A 19,591-nucleotide genomic window follows, 5' to 3' on the forward strand; every position below is an offset into this window, starting at 1 on the left:
TCAAAAAACGTGCACATTCTAGCATAGAACAGTTTTTTCCCTGCATGGCAAATCTGTATCTCCACTTCCGTCGGTTGGGTCGCTCACCGTTTCTTCAAAGACAAAGGAAAGATGTGTCGTTTCCGGGGAGCGAAAAACAACAAATTCACACTTCCCCAAAAAGACAGGCTATAACAATACGGAGGAAAAACTCATTCACCAAAGTGCAGAATGCAGTTGCACCAAAAAACGTGCGTGTGTGAGAGAGAGAGAGAGAGAACGAAAAAAGCACTGTACAAAAGGAAAAACGCTTTCCTAAAAGGTGGAAATGCTAAGTTATTAGTTTGCCGGTGCATCTTTTTGCACTTGCACCTAAAACGTCCTGCTCCACGGGGATAAGATTCCCCGAGCTCGATTTACTCGCGTCCTTGCAGCCTGCGCCGAAATCGAACAGAGGGAAAATCTGGACCAGCTCCACCATAAGCATATTCCACCGTGCGGCAAAGAGAAAGGATTCTCACCCAGAATTTATCATCTTCACAACTGCAGCAAAAATCGCGTCTCCTCCGGTCTGATTCATTCTGGTTGCAAATGAAACTTATTCGAAGTTGCCCGGGAGAGGGAGGGGGGGGGAGGTTTCTACTTCATACTTCCTATTGCTCAACGTTTCACCGTACCGAAAGAAAAGGGAAAGAATTTAACGTCTGCTTAGCGACAAACGATTGCGTTCGTTTCTTCTTGCTCGCTAAACCGTGGGCCTTTGCTTGCGGAGAACGGAGAGAGAGGTGAGGGAGAGAGGATGAGAGGCGAAGGGTAGCACGGGAAAGAAAAATAGACACCTCATCTTAACCTCGGCATGCAATCTCTGTCGTCAGACGCAAATCGTGCCCGTCGTCGCCGGTTTTCCGTACTCGTGAGTGCAAAATGCATAATGGAAAAGCGTTTCCGCTTCCACATCTTTGGCTCCTGTTTTTTTGGTCCGTGTGTATATGTCTTGCTTTCCGTTTTGCTTCCTAGGGTAGTGGGTGGTATCGGTGGGGTTTTTTTGCTAATGCATGTGCACAATAATAATAAATGAAGTGATACCCGGTATCCGAACCGAGCCGAGAATCGGAACACTCGCCAGCGATTGCAGTTTGTTGCAGCCCGAGAGTTGTTACGAATGTTTTATTCATATTCGCCGTCTTGTGGACTGCCAGCTCGCAGTCGGCATCGTATGATCGTGGGCTCAAGCTTTTTCCATTACGTTTGCCCGAGCAAGTGTCGGTTTTGTGTTTCAGTCGAAATCCGTGTTTTTTTTTTCTCCTTTTTGAGGGTGTGAAAGAATTGAATTTAATTTTTTTTTATCGTTCCTCCCGAGTTGAAGATGTGTGTTGATTGGATTTTGGCGCATGCAGCACGGCGTCAGCATCGAAACGGGTCATATTTCTTTAAAATTGGCAAATTTCGAGCAGGGGGGAACGGAAATCCTTGAGAATGAGCGTGATGATGCTCGATAAACTAATTAAAATGATGCGCTTTTTTATTGTGACCGGAGATGGAGGGAAACTATCCGGAGAGATTCGCTTAATGAATTTAATTAGAGAGAGAGAATATCGGGTGATCAATTTTATTTATATTAACAAAATAGAATTCAACAAGAATGGTGCGGATTTTTGGGATTCGATCAACGCGACTAACGATCTAGCCCTACCGGAGGGCTCACCTTGAAGGTCGATCTCAATGTCGATGATCTAAGTCTGACAAGTAATCTGCTCGGTTATTACATTATCTAAACGACTTCTAGTAGAGTAAATCATCGGTTCTTTCTGGCGAAATTTTGGATATTTATCTTGTTGCTTTTACCTGTCTCCTGTCTTTGACTGTATCCTTATAAGCGTATGAAAAAGAATTATGCCAAGTCATACGGTTTCTTGGTGAAGCTATCCGTGCTACCCAAGGACTCATGTGTGTTGTGTGCTGGCTGCGAAGTAATGTGTCACCATTACTAGGGGCAATTCATAGTATGAGTATGGTAAGCAGATTCTTAGGGACCCAAGGCTTTCATGGGCTCTCAAGGAGTCTCTCCATGTTAGCTGGTTAAAACCTGAGCGCCTTGATCTCTTAGAGGTACGAAACTTAATAAAGAGCTTCATATAATATCTCATTTGGCCTCTATCTCTGGCCCAGTCAACAGATTCGAAGTGTTGTTCGCCATCTCCAACTTTCATTCTGCTTAAAGCCCCTAAGGAGCTTAAACCGCCACTGGCCTTCACTTCATCTCTTCCTGGGCCTAACTTTATCTCTTCTTGGCCTAACGACCTCTCTTAGGTCGTGCCTGCCATTTCTGACTTACAAGACATAATGATATCAAGTTGTTGCATAGTCAGTCCTCACTACGGGTGAACGATCCGGATGGGATTTGAACCCCAGTTCTGCGGTATAAAGACCGGCGCCGTTTTTGCCGGTACCACTGGACCGCCCTGGCCCAACCAAGCCTTCTCTTTTTATGTTGACGGCCTAAAAGGACTTTACGGGGAAGGTCCTTCGGTACCATTCTCCTAACATGACCAGCCCACCGGAGCCTAACGAGTCTAATTCACCGTACATTCGATCTCTCCATCGATCAGCGTACACCTTGCAGAGCTTGTCATTGCAGCAGCTCCTCCATTTTACTTCCACAAATACGGGGCCAAACTTTTTTTTCTGAGCATCTTTCTCTCGAACGCAGCCATGTGAGTTTTGTCAGTTTTGGACAGAAGCCATGTCTATGTATCCACCTGTATTACTTAAAACATACCTACACCTACAATTGATAATATGACAACCATTCAACGCTCATTTTGACCCCTTTGCTTTCATTTAGATAAGGCAGTATTTTTACAACCCTAAAATTTATTGAAATTGTTTTAATCAGGATATAGCGATACAGATTGATTTTCAGCTGAAATATTGTACAATGTTAACCTCTTTTCCAGGTGTTCAAACCTATTGTCGTAGAGTGAATGGGAAATACATAATGCCATAAGCTTTTTCAGACGTGAAAGCGATAATTAATAAGGCAAATTAATCGCATTTGAAATTGGAAGTGGATAATGAAGCACATCGCATTGATAACGAACGAGCAAAACGTCAAGCGTTATATCGATGATGCTCAGCATTCTATTGATAGAGTGAAACATTTTCATTTTTACTTTTTAATCATTTCCAAACTTACCAGAAATTGTCGTTCTATGTTTTCCCTTTTTACAGATGGAACAGAAGGCTTCGCAATACTTCCATTTGCGGCATTATTGACCGGTGCGCTGTTCACCATCGGCATTGCTGTCCTGCTGGTTGTAGTGCTTGCCATCCGCCGGAAGCGGGATGGTCACGGTGGTGGACTGTGTGACGGCAAGGAGAAGCATATCGGTACGGAAGCGCACATCATCAAAGGCCATGCGAAGAAAATTGGCAATTACACAGACTCTTGTTGTTTTTGTTTCTGTTTGCTTTCACAGGCATGGACATTACCGTGACGACACCGCTCGAGATGGGCATGGGACAGCAGAAGTACGTCGTCGCCTACACGCTCAAGCAGGGCGTCGAAAAGCAGCCGGACATACTGAACGCCCAGAAGACGGGCTCGGCCAGCGTGCAGTCGATAAAGGATATGGGCCAAAAGATGGGCTCCCCGTTGGGTGTGCGAGGCCCACCGGCCGGCACAATCTACGCCACGCCGGGTGGCTATGACCAGCAGAAATCAACCCCTTCCAGTCGGCAGAGCACACTGAAACGTACGGACGCTTCCGCTAACAGCTACTGTCTGCTGCAGCAGCAACAACAGCAGCAGCTAACCAGCACCAGCAGCACCAGCAAATACCCGGGCGAGCTGGTCGAGTACGAGAAACCGTACACGAACTATCAGCACACGCTGCAGTACAACCACAATCCGCCACCGCTCGTCGACCCGTACGCGTACAAGAGTTCCCCGCTGGGAAGCATCCCCGGGGAACATCAGCAAACGGCTGCCGGCGGCGAGCCGGGCGTCGCGTCCAATCCGGGCTTCGAGTACCGGAGCAGTAGCCGCAGCAGCAGCGGTAACCTGAAGCAGGCGGCCACCACCTTGAACGGTGGTGCCGGAAATCCCGAGTACCGATACTCCGGGTCCGAGTTCGTGACCGATCTGCTCGACTTTAGCAGTGCCCCGTCGCCATCGTCCGGTTCGACCGTTGGGGCGACGCTAACGAAGACACGCAACCGTCAGCACATCATCACCGACACACTACCGGGACCGGAGAGTTGCGTGTAGGCTGGATGGCCGATAAACCGCCACTAATCCGGAAGCGCTTCTCGGAGCCGGATTAGAACCTCGTTCTCGTTCGTACGGGACAGTATCAAACGCGCGTTCAGACCGACAACGACATCCCGGACAACCGGTGTATGTGTGTGTAGGATTGCCCTCGTCCGGAAGAGTTGATGTCGAAGTGATGACGATAAAGGGCACACACACACACACATTCACGGTAACAAAGGCCTATCAAGCGTGTGGCGAGCTCATGCTACCAAGGTGATGTTGTTATGAAACGTGTAGGCAGAGAGTATAAAATACGCAAGAATAAGAACTGGAGCGTAAAACAACCCCCCACGCACACACACACACACACAGACAACCACGAGAGCGCCCACTTCCCACCGGGACAGTGTGTACGTTGGGAATGTCCTTGAATATCGAAACCGCGTATCTTCCCGCGTATGTTCTGCTTCCTACAGCGAATACGAAGCGCAGCGATGGAGTCCGGGAACCCCGATGTCTGGGGTGATGCTTCTACAGCAGCGAAGAATAATAGACAGTCTTCCATTAAGCAAACGAGACAAAACAAAGCAAGACATTAAGCAGCACGCATACAGTCGTGGGGCACGACCGAGACGGAGGAGAGAGTGTGTACTGTAGGAATGTGTACCGTGTAGATCCCAGTGTAAAGCGCCGGTTGAACCCGGCCCGATGACGAACCTATGTTACTGAGCAATACGTGTGTTGAGCAAAAGAAAAAAAGGCAGAGAACAAGTTAGGTTAATTACTTCGTTTGTACATAGCATCGAGCATCGTTAAACGAGCAGGAACAGTGGACTGATAGTGTAAATATTGGTTAAAAGCGAGTTCTTTTTCTTCGGTTTTACTGACATGAGTTCATCAAGAAAGTAGCAAACATTCCACAATGTTTTGATAGATTCTTGAGGTGTGTAGTCTTGAAGTATTAATTTAGTTATAGCATTTTTTTTTGTGTGGTATCAACCAGACAAAACCGTCATTGCGTATCATTTGAAAACCTCGCACCGTTTGACTTTTTATCGAATCGTTATTAAGATACTCAAGAGCGCAAGGGGAAGATTGTGTTTTCCAGTTACGTCTAGTTAATGATGAAAAACAAAACTCATACGCATCATACCAAGAACGGGAACCACTAGGCATATCCAATGTACCGAATGTATATCAACCAACAACAAAACAAACGCTCCCAGCGAGGTGAACCTATCGAACCATATCGAACCCGGGCGCTAGCAAGTCCTCTATGGCGGCCTATATCCTCAGACTGATGTGGTACGGTGTTAGATTATTATTTGCCATAACCGAACGTATCTTCCCCCCGCAATCCCGTCTCTTAACGAACTCTCACTTTCTCTCCTTTTACCGCCCTGACTTCAGGAGTAGATCTTGTGGAGTGTTGCAGATAGATTGGTGAATGCGGGTTGCATATCTGTAGGCGCATAAGGCGATCTGATGTGCGAGCTATTCAATCTGCGATACTGCACAATGTCTCCGAAGTCAGACACTTAACTCGTGAACCTTGCTACTCACCGTTAGAAATGAGCTTGTGAAAGCTCGCTTTAAGCAAACAAAAAATCCCCCTGTTACAAGACAAACGCGCCAGGTACGCAGATGACAATGCTGCCTGTTAGGAAGAAAAAATACACAGTTTTCCCGCCCGAAAAATCCTCCCGTGAAAGGAAAGTAATTAAGCGTGTGTATACAACTGCAAACCCCTCCCCTCCCCGGGGGCTGAAGTAACTCGTGTTGTAGCTAAGATTTGGCGAATCGAACGATAGCGGTGTTTGTCGATGCTTTAAGGATCTCAGCGGTTGTTATTCCCGTACCGCCGATACCAGCCCATAGCGAATTTGTACATATCCGTCTAGCGTAAAGTTGTTCTAGTTAAACAATAACCCGTAAGACCCGATAGCTATCGGGGAAAAACTGTTGGAAGTGACCAATGGCGCTCTGCTCCCTACATCTCCACATCTGTACATACCGCAACAGGAGCGAGATGGGCTTCCTACTCGACTCAGCATCCCGAACCGGTATCCACTCATCCTCCCATCCAAAATAGACCAAACCGTGGACAGACGGGAGCGTCCGGAAGCGCTGCTAAGCTTATCGTCATCAGGATACACGTTGTGTGCGTTGTAGAATCAAATACCATTGATCGTTAGAAAAATTTCGTTTCCAGTGTGTACAGATGAGATCCATTTATCATTGCATCTAGCTAGCTGCTACTGCTACTCCTGCTGCTGCCACTGCTGCTGGTGGCACGGAGTTAACGGCCCTGAGTTCCCAATACGTGTAAATAGCTAGTTTAAGCATATACGATCGAAGCAGCAGCAGCAGCCTGTGTCGGTGTGAATGGGTGTATAGCAGCAGTATCAGTTTAGCCGAGGTTTATCGCGGCTAAGCGGGCCTAATGGCGAGATGGACAAACCACTTGGGCAAGAGTGCTTGTTATCGTGTGAGCAACATCGAAAGCGCTAGCGACGCAACCCGAACGAGACTTGTGTGCAATATAAATAGTGCAATTGCGATTGCGACGCTGATGAGTCAATAAAAACAATCTAACTAATGGTGTTTTTTTAAAAAAACGTAATGCTTTTTCAATTTTGAAATGTTTTAAAGCTGAAAGAAAAATGATATCACAACAGAAACGGTCGTTATTTTGTGGTGAAAGATGAAGAGAGAAGGTATCATTTGAATGTTGAAACATTTCATGAAATATTTCACTCGTAGGGACTATCATCCTTGGACTAGCATTGCCACTCCATGTTCGAAGGACCAAACGAGTAAAACGAATATTTTAGGTTTTTCCTAAAGCTGAAAGGGTTTTCCAGCTGCTAAGCTTTAAAGCTCAGGAAAAATCCTGATTTGCTTGCGTACAAAAGGTAATTTATATTGTTCCTTTAAAAATACCATCTGGTGTCCAATGTTGCCGTACAATGCTCCTCCCTAGAAGGGATATTTCTTTATGCTAACTTTGTCTATTTCCCACTCACAAAGCTCCTCGTAAAGCAAGTAAAAGCTGTTTGCAAGTGAGCTTTCTGTTATTGTTTTGTGATAGTGGTGCGTTTATCAATTTGAACTTAAATAACACACTTAACTCCTTTTGCTGTGATAACAAGCGTACATATACATTCTGTTGATTTATGTTTTAGAGCATCTTCACATTTATTAACATTTTTCTTAACACACATTTATTAACAGTTTTTTTTCGCAATTAGACTGACCAGGCTTTGGTGGACTAGTCTTGTCAAGGGAGTGACATCGGACGAACCAGACCGTAAAGTCTTTTAAGGCCGTCTGCCAGATAGGACGAACTGTTGTAGTGACAGACGACGGATATTTGCATTTTATATTTAAGGCTGGAACATTTAGGACACAGTGACATTATTCAGAAGACATCGTGAAAAAAGTCTCTAATGCGCTGAAAAAAGTTCTTCCAACTTTACGTTCAGTTCGTTGACGGATTCCATGCCCCGTTTGCAATGAAATCAAACCGACCAGCAAACTTTATTGAAAAACTTTCAATATTTTATTGAATATTTTGAAGCTGTCCACAGAAATCCTTAAAATCACATTTTTCGTCATATCATATAGCATATAGCATTTATTCTCATTAGCCTATATTCATTATTCTCATGAGAAATCTCATATTTTCCATCATCATCTAAGCGATCTTTTGATAGAATTTGGCCTGAAACATTTTTTAATGTATTAATAAATTAAATTGTAATATCAAGTTCTTTTTCTTCTTCTTTGACACTACAACCTTGAGAGGGTGCGGCCTGCCATTTCTGGCTTTCTGTGGCTTAATTGTATCCGTAAGCAACGTAGTCAGCCCAAGTAGATGGGACCCAAGCTCACTTAAGGGAAAAAGTTTAGAGATTTTTAATAGAATCTTTAACTTAGTGCGTCGTCAGACTGCATGACCAATTGATGGGTAGACACTATAATAAGGTGGAATCACCATATGTCTCGGAGTTATATCCAGATGTCACAAAGCACCGCATTGACAAATAAACTTTTACTCAAAATTATTCGAAACGACTGCCCTAAGCAAGCAACTCTTATGCTGCATGTATTTACTAAAGAGGCTCTTTATTTAAGAATTTAAAATGGTTGAGAAAGCATCCTGTGGTGAGAGTCCAACAGCTGAGTCCAATACCTAAGTCCAACAGAGTTGTGTTGTTTAAATTGTATTCAAAAGCCACAACATAAAATAAAATTTTTCTCATCCAATAATATGCAAAGAAATATACCACCCGTTTGCTTTTTGAGGCATTCATTCGATGAACTATCACCACAAATGAATTCTCGGTTCATCCAACAAACACAGCCGCCATAGGGAAATCAATACGAAACAATCGGTGCCGAGCCCTGACCTTCCAAAACTACAGGCGCAGAACTCTAGCATTCCAGTGGTTTTCCCCTACAGTTGGTCGGAAAACCGGTTATGTTGCGTCCTCCGCTATCGTACGCGTGGTGCAACATTTTCCCAACTCACCACAAATGATGCTACACGTGGTGAAATAATGATTGTTGTTCCGAACTGGAAAGGGAAAACGTTCGTGGCGAGATTCTGATGAGGTGAGTGTGAAATGGAAAATGCGTAGGAAAAAAAGAGTATCCGAAACACGAGGATGTTTTGAGCGATGAGGAGGAAATAGTGGGATAATGGCATGATTTATTTGGTCACAATTTGTCATTACAATTAAAATAAAATATTTAATTCGTTATTAATTACTCAAAAATTCTATGTTTGGCATATTAAATCTAAATCCCTCTGTTCCTCGTATTCTGCACAATATCAGTCATCCTTTTATTACTCTCCAATAAAATAAAATAAAAGTTCGATGAATCCCGATGCATGCAATGCAACATTTCATTAACGAGAAAACTTCTCACTGAAACTGAGAAACCATCAGGCGCTGCTTTCCTTTCGCCGGAAGGTAAAACACACACAAAAAATGACAATATGCATGTGTTTGCATGGCCGAGTAGGAAGGAACACCGAAACCCGACCGAAGGGGAGAGGGTAACTGAAAACGAACACAATGTCTACAGCGTGTTGTCGTTCTGTTCGACTACAAATACGTTTTGTACTGCAAACGAATACAAGAAGCGGAGAAAAAAAAGGTCAGGTGAACCAACGCGCGTACAGCCCAAGCCCTCGTTCTATCCGATGCCGAAGGACGAACGCCATGTGGCTACTTCCGTTTGCTCTCGAGAGCGTTCCGAAGCAGGTGACGCGGACTGGTGGGGACTGTTGGTGGGCAACGTACGGAAAAACGCAACTCGCCCCTGAGAAAAACATCGGTCCTGCAGAAAGTCTAAAGCTCGGTCCGTATACATCCGACCCACTGCACGGAACGGATACGTGCTTTTCCACGTGCTTGAACGTTGAACTTGAGACACACACACACACGGACACACGCAGCTCGGTGCCTCAACTCTTCGCAGGTGTACACCACGCCAGTGTTAGACAAATAGTTACTCGTACTACCGTCTGGAAGAGCCGATACGTTTGCCACCGTCGGGGCAAACCCTCCAACGCTCCAATATGTTTGGACGGAATTTGAATGCAAATTTGAGCACATTCGTCTCGGGAGCTGCAAACTCCCGGTTCTGCTGCTGGTATTTCCTTTTTTTATCTTCCTCCCCACCCCCCGATAACCGTATGTGACGTACTATTGTTTGTGCTTTGATTACGCGCACTGCTCCTCACTCGCTTTCTTTGGTCCTCTGATCGCCAGCCACGCCACGGAACATCTCTGCACTCCGGTGACACATTAAGGGAAAAACAAACTAACATGCAACATGCGGTAAAAGTTTTCTTGCCTTTCCCCCCATTGGTTCACCGATTTGTTTGACAGTGGTAGTGGGATCGGACAAATGTCCGTTCACCACCACGTTCAATCGCACCATTTGTCTCCCGGTATCATTCCCTTCCCGGAGGTTAATCCATCTCGAAAATTGGGCATCGGAATGGAATGTAGATTTACGTACTGTTGTAGCGAATGTGACGAGCACACACATTTGTAGTTTTGTTGTTTGCGCCTTTACTAGTTATACGTTCGGAGAAAATCTTCACCCCAATCGGATGGCACCATTGGTTTTACATGGAATTTAATAATCTGAAATTAAACCGCACACGGCTGGGCTGTTTGAATTGTGGCGGTAGATTGCTGTTGGTACTGGTTTTAGTATCGCAGTAAGTAATTAAGTTTTCCAGCTAAATAATTTCAAAGATCTATTTATCGTCTGCCGATAGCGGATAATCAGATGTAGGAAGTGTAGCAACTCGTAATCATTCAATGGCAAAATATGTATTCAATTAAAGCTTTCCGCTACCGCACTTCAATAAACTTATGGAGTTTGTGTGTGTGTGTGTGTGTGTGTAGCAGTCGACTGGAAGAGCGAAATTGATAGTTGGATATTGTTTAATGCTTTATTATATTTTAATTTAGCCCTTAAAGATTTTTTTGTGAGTAAATACTATTAAATCGCTCTACAGAAGTAAGTCATCATGAATCGAACTATACAATTTTTTATCGGTATTCATACCTACTACCTCATCTTCTTAGGCTCCACAATCTTTCAGGGCTTTGCCTTTGATTTCCAGTTTGGAAGACTTGATTGCCCCAGCATTGGAAGTAATCTTGAGGTAGTGTTTGGTGATTTTGATACTAAGCACAACTATTGGGACCATTTGAGAGACTTGAGACAAGGGCTAAACAAGACCTCAAGCACGGCTAGGCTCTTTGAGCACTTCAGACCCTTTCGACGATAAAGTCTTCTGATTAACGAAGCCTCTTCGACTATGTGCGGTCTTGGTAAATGCAGTCCCTGTTGTTCAGGTCTGACTCCACTTGATTCAGTACTTGATCCATCAGAGTCAGCAATCGTCAGGATGTCTGCGGCGCCAAACAGCTCAAACTTGCTCGTGGTTCATTCCTGCCAAGACAGCATGATCGACACTCTCAACTTGCACTTCACGCCGTCCATAGCAGCCCGTGATCCCTACAGAGTGATAAAGTCTATTAGAGAGAAATAAGGTGCTTGCCAAATGCGCTAATCCTCTCAGTTTGAAGCTTTGAATGATAAGGTTTCTAGGACAGGCTTAGACGATGAATCATTTTTGACTATGAGTGATCTTGGTAAATGAGGTCTCATCGACTACAGTGGATCTTACTAGACGCTTCCAAGAGAGTGACACGGGAACCATCAGGCAGCAATAAGGTCCTTGTCAAATTCGGTAGATGGATCTACAATGCCTCCCGGTAGATGCTTTGAATGAAAAAAAAATTGGGAGAGCTGATAGAGGTTTAGGCGACGAAGCATCTTTGACTACGACAAAGTCTTTCGGACAACAAGCTTTCCCTAGACAAGGTGGTCTTTCTGAATAAGAAAGCATATCCATAATGTGGGCTTTCGATATCCCGTATGAGTCCTGAGACGCCTTTAAAGATGCTTTTGGCAAGCATCTGTATCTCCTACTTCTTATTTTCGACTAACGCCTTCGACGAGCTCCATTGATTCTAAGGAATTAAGAATGATGAAGCCTCTTGAATAGCGACAACCGCTGTACTAAGAAAGCCTTTAATATTCTATTTGGCTACGAGGATACGGTTCAAATGTGAGTTGATTCAGATTTGATACCATGTAGTTGGATAGTCAGGCCTTAATGAGGGGGAACGATCCGGATGGGATTTGAACCCCGGTCCTGCCGAGCGAAGACCAGCGAAGTTGTCACCCTGGTAAATACCGAATACTGCATTTATGTAGGACTTCAACTTGCCATCGATAACAACGTCCAGGTTCACAATGTCACTGGTGAATATATCCTAAGAAAATGATTAATTCCCTTTTAATTTCTCTGACATGCTCTTCTCACAAACCTTTCTTTTACGTTTAATCAAATAATTGATCAACTAACTATAAACTACTTAAGCATCGCTTCCTTTCTTCAAGCATTCTTCCACACCGCAGCACGTTTACATCCTGCGCAATGTCCAGCGTAAAAACTTTGAAGAAAAACTGTCCCCATCAAACGAGAAAGGCTCTCCTTTCTTTCAACTTCCCATCCAGCACACATACACACACACTGCACTACACATTAGCGAAGTGCATTAGAAAGCAAAGTAAGGATGCGCTTCAATTATAATACTTTTCCAACTGTCCAAGCAATCACCGTGGGTTCGTGGGACATTCTTCGCGTACGTGCAGCAGCTCGGTACGAACGGGTCGGGTCGAGGATTTATGTGCATTCCGCACGTTCCGTCGGTGACCAATCGGACGAGTGCAAACAAGAGAAACCATAAGCCCGTCTCGTCCCCGGCCCTCCCTTCCCCAAGGTCATCCGCCCGGAGTCATGAACAAATCCTTTGCATTCTAACCGACATCCACTCTGGTTCGGATCCCTCAACACGGTAGCTAAAAAAAACTAAACGACGAAAAATAAAAACGCTCTCACGGTACACAAACGTCTAGGAAAAAAAAGCGTCACACAAAAAAGTCTGGTTCCAGCTTTGGCTGGCAAGCTGAATCAAAAGACTATAATTGGAAAAGTTTTGTAATAAAAGAATTGCGGGAAAAGTTTAAAAAAACACATCCCACCTAACTCCCCCATACACACATTGAGTTGAAAAGGAAAAACCACATCGAATGTGATGAATTGGGTGATGATGGGATCGATTTGGGGGTTTTTGAGCCAAACTGTACACAAACTGGTTATGATTGCACTCTTGCGGGCGAGTTGACAGGAGTGTTCAATTGTTTGTAATTAATGATGATGATGCTGATGATGCTAGTGCTGCTGGGTGACAACGCATACCTTCCCTTTTCATAAATCAAATCAAACCGGTCGTTCATATTGCAAATGTTTGACAAGCAATTAGGCACATATTGTGCAAAACGTGTAAAGGAAACAAAACCCTTGGCAAACTAATCCGAATGGGATAGAATTTCAATTTTGAAAATCCACACACACACGCTTGTACGAAAGTTGTGTTCAGTGTAGGACGTCTCTTATGTAAATTAATGTAATTTTTTTGATCCAATGTGAAATGTGGAATTCTCTAACTCTGGGACTCCAATATGAAAGCTGGGTTAAATTGAGATTGAAAAGCTGTGACTGTTTCTGATCCGTGTTTTGCAAATTGCATAGCTTTAGAAGTATCTGCTTTGCAGATTGCATACTCTTGTGCAAGATGGTTCAAGACACTAATTTACTATGAGTAAACAAGAAACACAGGGTAATTCGGATTTATTTTACATTTCCCAAGACATTTTTGTTTCACATTCGTTGGAGAGATAGTCGAAAATCATAGAGGATTCCGAAACGGGAAATTAACCACTGACCAGATGGAAAACTCACAGAGCCCTTTGCTACCGCCAAGGGCCTGCGCCAGGAAGATGGGCTTGCCTGTCTCCAAAACCTCGGGTTGGAGATTGACGAGGCGAAAACCAAAATGATGGTGGCACCACCAGCGGCCCTGCTAACAAACACTGATTTACGCAGGGGTGATGTACAGATACGGGACCACACTATCCAAGTCGTTCAAAAGTCAAAAGTCAGCACCGACAACAACATTGATGTTGAGTTACGCGCAAGGGTGCTGGCTGGCAACCGGTCATTCTACAGCCTAAAGAAACCACCCTAGCTTCCTATCACGACGGACGAAGCTGGGACTGTACGGAGTTCCAAATAGTCTCAGAACTCACAAACGCCTCTGAGACGTGGGCTCTGCCCAAAACCGACGAAGCTCTGTTAACTGCGTTCAAGAGTAAGATGCTCAGATGATTCAAGTTCAAGAGGAAGATGTGTAGAACGACAATGGAGGAACTGCTACAATGACGAGCTCTACGAGCTGTACGATGATCTCACCATCGAGTAGCGAATTAGGCTCGCTAGGCTCCGGTGGGTTGGTCACGTCAACAGAATGACACCGGACGACCCAGCCCGTAAGTCCTTTTAGGCCGTCCACACTGACAGAGGAGACGTGGAAGGAGGCAAATTGAGATGGAATGATGGCGTTGATGGGTCGATACCGTAAGCGGCCAAGACCGCAAAGCGGTTGTAGCGCCTGTTTAGTAAGTAAGTAAAAGTAGTAAGTAAAAGTTTAGTAAGTAAGCGGTTGTAGCGCCTGTTTAGTAAGTAGTCTGAGGGCGATCCGGTGGCCGAGGCGATTACGGTTGAAATTTTCACACAGCAGGACCGGGAGTCAAATCCCATCCAGATTGCCTCCCCGATCGCAGGGCTGACTACATTGCTACAGGTAAAATCAATTCACAGAAATTCAGGTAGGCAGGACCTTTCGAGGTTGTAGTGCCAAGGAAAAAAACATCTGTATGCGTTTAAAAATAAGCAGCTGAATAAATAATATTTTCGAATAAGTGAAACTTATTTTTTTACTACTTATTGCATATTAAAAAATTAAAAAAATGAAATTGCCTTAAAAATAACCTGGGATACCCTGTACAGTTCCTCTGTTTATTGACCGTTTTCCAAATATTTTTCAAATCCCATCCAGATTGCCTCCCCGATCGCAGGGCTGACTACATTGCTACAGGTAAAATCAATTCACAGAAATTCAGGTAGGCAGGACCTTTCGAGGTTGTAGTGCCAAGGAAAAAAACATCTGTATGCGTTTAAAAATAAGCAGCTGAATAAATAATATTTTCGAATAAGTGAAACTTATTTTTTTACTACTTATTGCATATTAAAAAATTAAAAAAATGAAATTGCCTTAAAAATAACCTGGGATACCCTGTACAGTTCCTCTGTTTATTGACCGTTTTCCAAATATTTTTCAAATCCCATCCAGATTGCCTCCCCGATCGCAGGGCTGACTACATTGCTACAGGTAAAATCAATTCACAGAAATTCAGGTAGGCAGGACCTTTCGAGGTTGTAGTGCCAAGGAAAAAAACATCTGTATGCGTTTAAAAATAAGCAGCTGAATAAATAATATTTTCGAATAAGTGAAACTTATTTTTTTACTACTTATTGCATATTAAAAAATTAAAAAAATGAAATTGCCTTAAAAATAACCTGGGATACCCTGTACAGTTCCTCTGTTTATTGACCGTTTTCCAAATATTTTTTTGGATTCGAATTCGTTAAAACAATTCTAAACTCCCTTTATCAAACCGAATTTCTAACATCTTTTTAAAAGCTCACTTATTTCTCATTAAGAATTCTACCACCCTGCTCAGTCCAGCCGGAATGTTCTTACTTCAAAAACGAGACATTATTTATCTGGAATGCTCATACGACTCGCACCCAGAATCAACATGCATGTAAGAACAACTTGTCCAAACACACACACCAATCAAACGGTGAATCTTCGATTTGGGGCCAGCACGTTCGAACCGGCTTCAAAATTATTACTGCCGATCGGTGCAATGTCGAACCTCAAAAGCGCACACCTTACCCGTACGTACATATATGAGCAGCTGTTGCCCCCAAACCCTTCGCACTTTACGGTCTCGTTTCTGATGAAATGGATTTCCTAAACTTCTCGTACCAGTACGCCCTCGTATATGGATCCTCGAAGCCATGAATCGAAAGAGTTCTCCTCCATTTTAGTATTTTTTTTTGGGTTTTCTTTGTGAAATTTGCAGTACGCACCCGATCAACTTTCTAGCACACACACAAAAACGTATCTTACCCGTGTTAGTAGTTCTTCACACAAGAGATGGGTGTGTGTGTGTGTGTGTGTGCTTGTGTGCTAATCGACACACTACAGTCCTGCAACCAGTGCTGGCAGCCGTACCAGTGGCGCCCTAAAATATGCAAAACTTTGTCAAACCCTTGTCAGCAGCCACTGGCTGCAAACTGCAACGGCTGGATGTCGGGAACGCATTTCGGCATTGCAACGAGTGCATGCACAAACGAGCAATTGTGCACGCGGCTGCATATGGAAAAAAACAACTCTCTCCCTCCCTCGATTTGAACTTCACTTATGCACAAGTCAAATCGTGACGTAGTTGGGTAACATTTGTGGACGTATGTAGCTTGTTCAATTTTCCAGTTTCCAGTCACATGTCATGGAAGCAACTTAAAGCTCTGCCAATATGTTGAAGCTGGTGATATACGCTGAGTTTGTTCCTTTTTTTAGACAGATTTAAACATAAATCGATGAGCTATATGCTATTAAAAGTCCCTTAAAAGCTGACTGAACGTAGAACAATTTCGATAAGGTTGTATCTGTGTGTCCATCTCAACACAGATTCCTTGGCACTAATGAACCAAAAGGCAATTGCTGGAGGCATGTGTCTGGTGCAGATGAATCTCGTATAAAATTCTCAACATGGAAATGATTACCAAGACTAAATGTGTGCCACAAAGCAAACATGAACTACAAATCAAATGACGTCCAATCCCCATCTTCGAATTCTCTAACTTGTGGTCTTGACATATGGCTTTGATGTACTCCGAAAAAAATGTATTTCACTAGCATGGCATCAAAGTCAGAAGGTTGCAACCTTGTTCAAAATACATTCTACCATTTCTGCAAGGTCAAACTGTAACTATAAAGACTCTATTTCAACAGTCCAGGTGCGCCTTAATTTGACAACGCATAACTACCCTACAGCAAATGCCTTACTCACCGTGAACCTGTAACAGCGTAGCGCATAAGGGATCCCCTCACTTCCTGAAGCTGTCTGTCCAAACGCTTTAGTCACCTTCAATGCAAATTTATGTATTACCTTCCTGCGCTCATTGTACTTGAATTCGTGCTCCGAACGCAGAGCTACGAAACGGAACCGAAAACGTTACGTTCGGGTGCAACAAAAACGCAGTAATGTAAGTAATGAAGATGGGTTGGCTACCTGAGTCTGTGTAACCATGGTCACCTGAATGCCGCCCCATTCATGGCCATCTATCTTTGCTGGTTTTATTTTTCATTTTCGGTTTATTAATTTTTAGCTCCTTCTACCGTTGCTTCCGAATTTGAAGTTGGAGTTTTTTTTTGGTACGGATACGTAGAGCTGGAAGAGGTTTGAAAGGCTGAAGCTGAAACGGGAAACTATTCGTTAATTAATTTAGCAGAACTTGTAGCAGCATCGGTAGCTTATAATATTTAAACGGGATGAAGTGTTTTTGCATCTCTTGTTGAACGCCTATTTATAAGAAGCCAAGGATATTTTTCACCGTGTTTTTCCGTTGAATTATATAACGCCTCTTCTGCTATGTTTTTTCTCTCTCCCTGAAAGCAGCTTATATTCCTTAAAAGATTTGTTAGTATTAACGGAACGACGTTGTGTAGAATAACATTTACAAAACACCAGGCGCCTCCATTACACCAGTCCACGTTCCAATTATCATTATCCGTTCCTGGTAGCTGGTTTGAATAAAACATCAAGAGGTTTTATTGTGCAAAAAAGCAAAGCAAAAATACGAGCTATTATCATACCAAGTCTTTCTTAGTACAGATTTTCCAAAGATTGAGGACGTGTTCAAACTGTTCTAACCTAAATTTTGAATAAATCCAAAGAAATTTTCACCAGAAGCTGAATTTCAGGAATAAGAAAATTCTCTACTCAACAACAAACGTTTTAAGCATAAAAAATTACCAAACATTATTATTGCTATTAAGCTCATCAATTCATACTTGACATAATTTAAAAGTACCAGGCGACTCCATTAGAAACGTATTATTCAAATTCAATATTTAATACTAGTTTTCTCACAGCACTTGTCGGTAGGCTCTTGCACGTTTAAAACTTTTTTATCGTAGTGCACTTCTCGTAGTTAAACTTTTGTTGCTCTCTCTACTCTTTTATACATCTAACCCGCATATCCAGAGCTAAAGTCTTAGCGAAATCAAACAACAAGCATTTGTTGGACATTTGCCCTAATCGTTTCGATAGAGAATTTGACAATTTAAAGGTCAGTGAGGTGTAACGAGATTGCTATACCGCTCCAAACACCTGTAAAGCATTTGCTGTCAGCAGCAGTGATCAAACGCTAATGGTTGACCAGGACACATTCTCCTATTACATCGTTATTACGCGGTCATCAAATCAGAAAACAATTTACAAACATTTCTCCTCAACAACATCATTCATAATGAAGCCGATGATAATCGATTCTAAAATCAGTCAATAAACACAGACCGGTGTGGTGAAGCTGAAATGCAGTTCAAGGTTCATTAACATGTGAGGTTACAAAGGTGAGGTCGCGTGGTTGGTTTGCTGATTTATGGATCCAAAAATGGATCATATTACATATTTAGTGCTCATAAATGCATGCATTATTGGGAGGAGTTTGTAATAAAGTTATTAATAGGAAGCGGGTTTACATTACACGAAGGTCCGAAGTGTTTAATACATAGATTCTATAAATACCTCGTGCCCTGTTTCACGTCTTATAAAGAACTAAATGTAAACAAAATACGAATACATTAATATCGAGAAGAGAGCGATTTAACGACGACCTTTAGCACACTGAATCGGACTCGAGAGAGCCTAGCGTCAGTGAGTTGATAATCAAACCTCATTTGACTGTTTGGTATACGACCATTATCAATAAGATTGAAATTTTCATTGTACTTAATCCACTTTTAGAAGAATTTATACTGCATTTTTGCTTTAAAAAAACGAACTTTACCCACAAGTGCATGCGACTGAAGCCTAGGGCAATCACTCCATACAAAAACCCCGGTCATAATTGTTGCAATTAACCCATCCATCTTATGCTCATCCGCATCGTTCAGGTGTGCTTTTGCTTCTTTCGCTATCAAAGACCGTTGTGCGCGAAACTATTCAAACTTTGAACCCGATCGCGGACGCGAACTGAAATTCCACGCCACGCAGGAACACCAACGTAAACTCGCGGGCCAAAGTACAGTGGTAAAGCCATTCAGCATGTTCCACCATGCCCGTGACGATGCGATGCAGCCATTTCGTACAAACCGACCCGGTCCATCAAGACACACGCCAAAGGTGTGTGTGTTCGTCGGTCCCGGGGTGACGATGAAATATGCTAAAAATTTATGCATAATTACCTCCACTCTATCTTTTTGCCCTAGCTGCCCAGTTAAACACCTCGTGCCAATGCTCAGTAGGAACGAACGAACAGCCAATGGGGTTTTTTCGGACGCACAATTTATGGTCGACCAGTGTCGGTTGCGCCGGATGATGTGCTCTTCTGTTGGTCGATTTTTATTATTCTACTTTCATTCGTACCAACCGAAAGCTTTTCCTTAATCCTCCCTCGGTTGATTGTGTTGCTTTTTTGGTAGGCAATCCAGTTCGATGCGATGCGTGACCGATTTTACAAATTGGGAAACCACAAAAATTAAATTCTTTTTACATCCT

The 19,591-nt window shown here is 43.2% G+C and overlaps 1 protein-coding gene across 2 annotated transcripts in view; it reads left to right on the plus strand.

Annotated features, from left to right (window-relative positions):
- The window catches only part of LOC118502680, a 160,303-nt gene extending 153,451 nt beyond the window's left edge, over window positions 1-6,852 (plus strand). For both annotated transcript variants that reach the window (XM_036035189.1, XM_036035188.1), the window contains 2 exons: window positions 3,211-3,369; window positions 3,459-6,852. In XM_036035189.1, coding sequence (XP_035891082.1) covers window positions 3,211-3,369; window positions 3,459-4,249 — 950 coding nt within the window. In that variant the 3' untranslated portion in view covers window positions 4,250-6,852. The remainder of the gene's footprint in view (window positions 1-3,210; window positions 3,370-3,458) is intronic.
- Window positions 6,853-19,591: the final 12,739 nt, after the last annotated feature.

Source organism: Anopheles stephensi, chromosome 2 (assembly GCF_013141755.1).
Source record: "Anopheles stephensi strain Indian chromosome 2, UCI_ANSTEP_V1.0, whole genome shotgun sequence".
Classification (NCBI taxonomy): domain Eukaryota; kingdom Metazoa; phylum Arthropoda; class Insecta; order Diptera; family Culicidae; genus Anopheles; species Anopheles stephensi.